This window comes from Phaethon lepturus, unplaced genomic scaffold (genome assembly GCF_000687285.1).
Source record: "Phaethon lepturus isolate BGI_N335 unplaced genomic scaffold, ASM68728v1 scaffold2700, whole genome shotgun sequence".
Taxonomy (NCBI): Eukaryota; Metazoa; Chordata; class Aves; order Phaethontiformes; family Phaethontidae; genus Phaethon; species Phaethon lepturus.
In genome coordinates this window covers 44,487-53,022 of record NW_010512431.1, presented here as the reverse complement: position 1 = coordinate 53,022, position 8,536 = coordinate 44,487, and the positions used below count along the sequence as shown (strand labels likewise).

Genomic DNA, 8,536 nt, shown 5'->3' with positions numbered 1-8,536 from the left:
GTAGCTCGCTTTTTACAACATTTTAATAATTTTATTATCTTAATCCCGTTCTTTGATGTTTCATATAAAATTATTGAGTAGATCACAGCTTCCTTCATAGTATTGGTGACCTTCTGTTACTGACCTCTGATCTGCTTATTATCAAGAATAAAGCTTGGGTACATTTTGCAAACACCACTGATATATGCTATGCTTTCTACCTCTCTTTAGCGTTCTTTTCTTTTACTGCCCTAGTGAACATGAAAAATACCTTGTGAAATAAAAGACTCATGGAATCCATAGGAGCTAGTACATAGTCTGAGGAGGCACATGAAGTTGGAGGTAGCTTTTGTTTTGAGCTGTTTGAGGGGGCACATTCCTGCGACTGTTCGCTTTTCCCCTTGGCAAATCTCCCACGAGAGTTGTGGTAAGCTGGATGCAATCATTCCTCAAAATCTGCTCCGTTAACATATATGTCGAGCTGGACCAGCCAGTACAGTTTTATTGTCTATACCATGCCTAGAGTCTTTGCCTACATAGCTTCAAGCGTGCCATCTCCTGGACTTCCCCACCTACACTGAATGCGTATGAATTACAGGTTGGTTCCTGCACTATAGGTGGACCTGTGGCAGCCCAGCAGCCCTTTCCACATCGTCGAAGGTACGGTCACCGACGTGCGAGTACCACAGAACACGTCCCGAAGTCTGCTACCCTACCTCCAGCAAGCAAACATCCAGTACACGTAAGCCTGTGCTTTGCTTTCTGTGCCTCGCTCTGGAGATCTGGCCTCTAAGGCAGGCTGCATCTACCAGGCCAAGTATGCTTGAAAATACGTCCCACATCATAGCAATTAGACTGGCAGACAGCTAGACATTGTCAAGCAAACAACCATTTTAATGGGAGAACAGAAAATCTCCTGTTGTGGTCCCACAGGCAGGCAGTTTTAATTAAATGTCCTCCTTTGGAGTCAAGCTGAAGTGTTTTCAGTGTATATGAAATCACATCTGTTAAGAGAGCGGTGGTAATTACTAATTCTACAGCCTGCTTTGCCTCTCTCTGTATTTAACAGGAGCTAGGTTTGTTTACAAGTGTGCTGCAAACGCAGAGGCAAGCCTTCTTCATGAATTATAAAGGAATGTACTAGTTCTGTTTTATAACTCGACGTTCCTCGTGACCCAACGCAAGTCATACTGAACAAATACACTCTAAGGATCACGTATCATTTATAGCGCTTCTTAAAAGCATTCAAGACAGTTTTGGAGTATACTTGTTATTTCATATTTATCAATATAATATACTAGACAAGAGTAATGATCTTGTCATTAAAACCTTTTCAGTGAGATGCCTAAGTATCTGAATAATCAACAGATGAGCTATTTGCATTCTCCAACATTTGCCGAATAAAGCTCTACGTGAGGCTATTTATACTTATTTCTCGTGAGAAATGGATCGCAGAAATCATATTGTATATTATATGTACTCTTACCAAATTCCATTTTTATTATAACAATGGTCTCTTATTCACCTGTCATTCTAAAATTACAAAAACAAACATAAGGAAATTAATTACGCAGGCCCGGTAGCTGAAGCTCAGAATGACTTTCATGTGGATTCAACTGCTTCAGTTTTGTTTGTGTTTAAAAATCAGATGGGATTTTCTGTAATTGTTTTCCTGTGCTCATACAAAAAAAAGTCCCCTAATTACTGTGCCTGGCAGTTGTATTCACGTCTGCTGCTGTTCCTGCTCACAGTAATCACCTTTAATGACATGACAGAAGGCCATTTTATATGTGGTATAAACACTCCCTATACTTGAAGACCTTTACTTAGGTTGCAGAGCAGAGTGCGCACGGGCGAGGACTGCGAGTGCAAATCGTCTCTCCAGTTTACCTGAAACAATGGGCTACAAACACTAGGACAGCATTACATTCATTTTCCACGGGCAAAATTTCCTCTCTGACACCGGGCCCGCAAGATGTGTGCACTTAGAAGGAAGCTGGGCGGCATTTTGTCAGCTCCAGGCTGTTTCTTTGCTCTCCTTTTCGTCTCCCCGCTGCCCGTTTCGGACTCCTTGCCTGCTGGCTCCCAGGCATCAGAAGCAAAACCCTGCAAAGCCTCGGACGAGCATGTGCTTGTCCTGAGAAGCCTCCTGAGATCTGTAACTCCACAAGAGCCGGGAGGATTCGCCATGAGAACGGCAACAGCTATAGTCGGGGAGCGGCAGGAGCGGGGCTGCAGCCCAGCTGGGGGGACCACAGCCCTGAGCCGGAGTGCCGCGCCACAGCCAAGGGGCTGAGATGCTGGCAAGGTTTCATACAGCTCCTTTCCTCATGGCTGTTTTTCACACTTTTTTTTTTTTTTAATTTTATTTTTGACACGCTATTCGCAAAGGAGTCAAACTGCTGCATCCCTTTTGGAACTGGAAAATCTGAGGCAAACAGCATGTAGAAGTTCAGCCTGATGGAGTGACACTTGCCTAAATTATGACAGATTTCTAAAGACGGGAAGCATTAAGCAGCCCTAATAATGAACAAGGTCACCAGCCCTTGCCTGTAAGACAGGCTTATCTGTCCCAGTGTTTGACTTTATGACAAGGAGACGGTCATGAAAATAAACTCTTGCTGCACCAAGTTGCCTGGGTTGTAAGTTCGCTGGCAACGAAGCCACTTAAGTTGTGTTCAGACCTGAGGGACTTCCAGAGGCTTTGTGTTATAAGCACACATGGTACACAGTCATTTGAAAGTAAAGAAAGATTATCGAATCTCATTTGGAGTACAAACGCATAACCCATCAGGAGTTGTGAAATTAAATCTATTACTGTAAAAGTGAACAAAGAGAGCTTGATCCTGGTAGGTACTTACACTAACCAGAATTCAGCAAAGCAGGCAAGTATTTTTTTACCCTATTAGATGTCCAAATGACTTGAATAAAACCACTGCTTTAATCTAACTACAGGCTTAAATGCTTTATAATACTAGTCTTAGAGTATATAGCACTTTGCAAGACTATAAGCACTTACATTGCTTAATAAAAGCTGATGAGGTAGAACAATGTAACTCCTAATAATGCAATTACTTCACTCATACATTTGAAGAATGTGGATAACCTTTACTTTGATACATATATGTAAATAGACCTATTATCTTTGAGGCGTCTGCTGCACAGCTGAGTTAGGATCAGAGTGAATGCAGTTTTTTTCCATCTTTTTCCAATTATTGCAGCTTATGCCTGTAAGTCTTTGAAAGGTTGAATATGACCACCATTTTACAGGAATGATGAATTAGTGGCATGGTGATTACACATCGCCATGCTTCAGGAGAAGGTGGTTTACAAGGATGGCCCTCAGTTTTACAGTGATGTTGTTACTGATGTCAGTGACACTATTCCCAGCTCCTGCCACTGTATGATGGAAGGCATAGACACTCCAACCTCTTTGACAGAATTCTTTTCAGATGTTTTCTCTATTACCTTTTTGTGTTTGCATGATTATTCGGTTTTGCCATAAAATAGAAAGTTTTCAGCTTGAACCACTGTTCCTGTGTTTCACTCAAAGCGAACAACCTCTCACTTTTTATGCAAGCATATTTAAGTTACACTGAAGTGTTGTTTCATATTTTCCCTGAGTGAAAATAATTGGCAACCAACTATTGCAGAGTAGGTACTTGTAAACAACAAACCACACTTAAGATTTTTTCTTTGTTGTTTATTGTGTTTCAGACAGAATTATAATGCTGCCAAGTATTTCATTTTTTTGTTTTGCCTCTACAACTTGTAGGTATATGTAATGTTCCATGCCAGTACAATATTCCAAGAGAAAGTATGTGCATGTTTTTCTAAGCCTAAAAATACACTTTTTTTATGCTTTAGAAATAAATTTTTTAGGATCCATGGTCATGTAGTGTAAGTGGATTATAAAGGAAGACAGCAAACGCTGCTCCATAAGCAAATAAAGGTGGCTTCTTCTTCACATTGGCTACATTATTTACAACATTCTGTTTTATTTGCTTAACAAGCTCATTGCGTTTTTTGAAGGCACTCTTACATTTCAAAGCAGCTGGAGTATTTATTTGGCATCATATTCAAATAAGCCTGAAGCACTCTATTGTCAAAATACAACAGATGAAGTAACATCTGGATGATTTAACTCCTGCTATATTTCTTCCAAATGTGATTGTTTTTCTGGTTTAGCCTGTATGTTTGACTAGTTTTTCAGTAATACAGTTATCTTTTTTCACCTAGGATTCTCATATCAGACCTACAGAAAGCGATAGAAAACCAAACTGGACTGAGATCATCTAGGAATCGAAGGTCCCTCTCTGGGTATAACTACGAGGTGTATCACTCCCTGGAAGAAGTACGTGAAAATTCATATTGTTCCTCTTATCCACTACACTGTTGTCTTTAACAGGGCTAAGATTTCACTTTCTCTACAAGTTATGGTTGCCTGTTCATCTTCATTGAATCATAGAATCATTTAGGTTGGAAATGACCTTTAAAGATCATCGAGTTCAGAAGCGTTCTAAATGTTTCTTCTTCAAAAATAGGCACCTTCTTGAAAATATTTGTTTGTTATATATTTGTAGTCAAGGCTTATCTTTACATGGAACTATCTTGGACAGCTTCTGAGTTTTGTTTTTAAAGTAGGTCTTTTACTCTGATAGAGTAAGAGATTTCAGTGAGTGATTAGTCTCACTGAGTCATTTAAGTAAGCAATATGAGCAAATGCGTAAGTATTTGCACAAGAGGCCCAAAGACTTAAAAACACTGAGATACAAATTCATGTGTAAGGGTTACTATCCTGGAAGATAGCTGGTTAAATGCTTTCTGTTGATTTCAGTGTGCTCAGGTACACAGTTTCACTTTACACCAAAACAAAGTCACTAGACTCAGCGTGGAGGGAGCCGCACCGCGATGACATCGGGTGCCTGTGAAATAAATCTTGCAAGCAGCGTTGAATCCTGCAGGTCAATCTGTTCGCCATTCCATGCCCTGGCAGGCAGGCAGGGACTTTCTTTCTTTATTCTGTTAATGTCTAATGGGAGTGGCAGATTAGGTCTGTCCCCAGATTTGCAATTAACAGCGAATGCATTCAAGTAATATCCAATAATAAAATAGAAAAAAAATCCCTTGTGACTGAAGGCTGCATCCAGCCTCTGGCAATAGAGCTATGAGAGCCCAATGGTAGTTCCAGTGTGAAAACAAAAACAAAACAGCAAAAGAAAAGACAAAAAGAAAAACTACAGGAAAATCCAAAAACATACAGAGGACTGAGAGCTGAGATTAATAAATGTGTTACAGTTTCTTCCTATGAAATGCAAAGATTGAAGCAACAGCTTTATTTCTGTATTTGCAGATCCAGGGTTGGATGCATCATCTGAATAAAACTCATTCAGATCTTGTTCATATGTTCTCTGTTGGACAATCCTATGAAGGGAGGCCACTCTTTGTACTCAAGGTAAAGATTAAATGGTCATTAATCAGACTGGAATTCAAGTCTGGAATAATAAACTCTGGAATCAGGGACAGACACGTTATTACTTATGTTACAGCACATACACCAGAGACGCAGGTTATCAATGTTTCCTAAGGATTAGTTGCTATGATCTAAGCATCTCTCTGAACGTCATCTTTAATGAACAAAAAAATTAAAGGCTGGAAAACTAAAAGCCAAATCCTATTGACTTTGATTGGATATGCGTGGAGATAGATTGCAGGACAAGTTCAATTAGCAGGATTTGGATTTAGGGGAATGGGAAAGTTTTGTGTTTATAGCCAATTTGGAAAGAAGTTATGCTGGAGAGGGACCCCAGAGGACTCTGGAGCCCTTCTCAGCACATGCCCCATACACTTCCTCTTTAGCTACTGACAAAAATCCAGGGCTGTGCACTCTCAACTCACGTTATGAGGACCACAAATTAAAGGGCATCAGCAAGGTGCAAAAAAATTTTCCTTTCAATATAGGTTTTTTTCATCTGCTGTTGCAGAGTTCTGAAAATTTGATTCTGCATGAGGCTATTCCTGTAGCATTGTTTTTCCTCACCCTGTTCCTTGTGATATTTAAGGATATCATTCCTCATAAAGAGGAACTGACAGATCTCACTTTTCCTGTAATTTCTTTTTTCCATAGATCAGCTTCATTGTCTTGGCACACCTGCATATCATTATCTTGGCCATACCTTTGAAAACAATATGTTTGTGTTCCTTTATGTGAGGAAATTCAAGATGGTTTAGTGTTTCTAATATTCTGTTATTTTCTCATTATTGTGTCTCACTAATGTCATGAGATCTACTGATATTTCTATGAATATTCGCACTTCAAGTTAGGTAAAAGGTCACGGCCCTACAAGAAAGCTGTCTGGATAGACTGTGGGATTCACGCAAGAGAGTGGATTGGCCCTGCCTTTTGCCAGTGGTTTGTGAAAGAGGTAAGTGTTTAATAATTTACAGCCATGCAGTTCCTTCAGTAAAATAAACATTACGTTTTTGCTAAAACCAATCTAACACATATATTAATAAGAACAATAACTAACTTTTATACCACTTTTTAAAATTTTATTTGTAAAATACTTAAGTGCTTGATAAACGAAGCTGGTAGCGACAGCCAGACACAGCTAGGCACAGGACAAAAATATGCCAGACAGATATTGGCAGAGATACAAAGTAGAGTTTTATTCCAAGATATAAAATGTGGAGATTGTAATTCTGGTAATCGTCCAGGTAAATCTGTGCCAGTGTGTACTGCTTCAGATCAGTTCAGCAATATCTTTGGTTTGAGGACTGAGATTAAGAAAGACCTTTCTCTTTTAGTTCCATAGGAATAGGAAACTAAAATCATAGACAGATTTAATCCACAATTATGGTTTTCATACTCTCTGAATATCAAGTGGTTTCCCCAATGTTTCTTTGATACTATCTTACTAGATTTATGCTCCCTTTATCTTTGATATCTAGGATCTAGCCTTCATATCCATCCATTTACTGTTTTTCAAACGATCAATGAAATCAAAGCAACTAGAATTTTGTTTTCCACTTCTCCACTACATCATTTTTTGTATATCAGCACTTAATCTCTTCTAATGTCGGATTAATCTCAAATGCACAATATGTTTGCAGGATTTTGACATTTCCCCTTGACCAGCAAACTTTTGTTCAAGAAGGGGTATTAGCTGCACAATGGAGACTATTTTGCAATGCAATTTACATAAGTCAAAGAAGTCTTGGAAAAAAAACCCAACAGATGTGCTTTGAGTATTTTTCATACCCTCTTTTTGCTGAAAATAAATGATACAAGATCTTTGCATACCAAGTTCTTCCTATAAACGCACAATTTTCTCACTTGTATCCTACCCCATCACTCTGGAATTCTACAGTGTATTAATACATCATCTGATTTAAAGGATATGTCTCTGATTTTCTGGGATCTCGCCACTCAGCAGAAAGATCCTGGCTCTATAAGTGACTTCATGAGAGTAAACCTCTATATCATCAACACCCTAAGGCGTTAGCTGAGATGATCATATAACCATGTGTGATCTTCCTTCAGAAGTCACAGCAGCATATAGAGCAAGTACAGAAATAATGAGGCCACTGCAATTTGGGTGAGCCTGTCAGCATGGCTGCTGATGCATGGGTAGGCTAACCCAGATCCAGGAGCTGATCGGTGCGCAATGATGGTGCATCTTCTTATTAGGACTTCTGTTAGTGTAAAGATGAACAAACTTGCAACTATTTCTGAGCAGCTTTCCTACCCAGGAGAACAGGCTGTAGGAAGGAAGGAAGATGTTTGGGACAGACAGGCACTGGTGGGAAAGGCTCAAGTGCATCTTCCTTACCAAGGTTTTCCTATGAAGCACTACAATGTGGCAGCAAGGTAAAAAACACAAGGTTTCTCTGTAGAGTTTATGGCAGAGTATAGGCTGTGTATGTGTGTATAAAAACCTTCTGGTTGTTATTTGAGATCCTCAGAGAGTAGCTTGCTAGTAAGACTGTTTCTCTAACTCTGTAAAAGCATTTCCCTAGGTTAAAGAAGGTTTCTGCAGAGTTCCTTGAGACTACAAGAATGTACCACCTTTGTCTGCCCATCTCGGTTGTGCATTGCCTTTGTTCACCGATGACGTGTATTTTCTTCTTTCCTTAGAGCAATATTTCAATCCAGCATTAAAGCAAAAACATCAGGATCAGCATACATTATGCTCACAGTCTCCATCATTTTGAAAATGGCTGGGAGGGCAGGAGAGACAAGACGATTAGATTGTTTGATTTAGGATATTGCTTTTCTCATTAAATGAATTAGACCTTTTTAGTAGGAACTCTGGGAAAACTGAAGGTCTCCCTGTGCTTCAAACTCTGCAATTCTCTTTTGCTGGCAAACTCCTCCCTTAAGCACCTCTGCAGCCCGCCAGCCCACTTTCCATCCTCCCTGGAGCTTACGGGCATTTCTGAGAAAGGGCAGTCAGCTTGGAAACAGATTTTTCCTGGCATGTTTGTTGACTTTAAGGAATAGCACCACCAGCTCATTGATTTAAGGCAAGCAAAAGGAAATGTTGGATTTATGTGA

General features: G+C 39.7%; 1 protein-coding gene across 1 annotated transcript in view; it reads left to right on the top strand.

Moving 5' to 3' along the window:
• Positions 1–596: 596 nt before the first annotated feature.
• The window catches only part of CPA6 (carboxypeptidase A6), a gene marked incomplete at its 5' end in the record, with an annotated part of 32,220 nt that continues 24,280 nt past the window's right edge, over positions 597–8,536 (top strand). Inside the window, 4 exons of the mRNA XM_010286878.1 lie at positions 597–721; positions 4,219–4,333; positions 5,333–5,434; positions 6,300–6,404. Of these exons, the coding sequence (XP_010285180.1) occupies positions 597–721; positions 4,219–4,333; positions 5,333–5,434; positions 6,300–6,404 (447 nt within the window). The remainder of the gene's footprint in view (positions 722–4,218; positions 4,334–5,332; positions 5,435–6,299; positions 6,405–8,536) is intronic.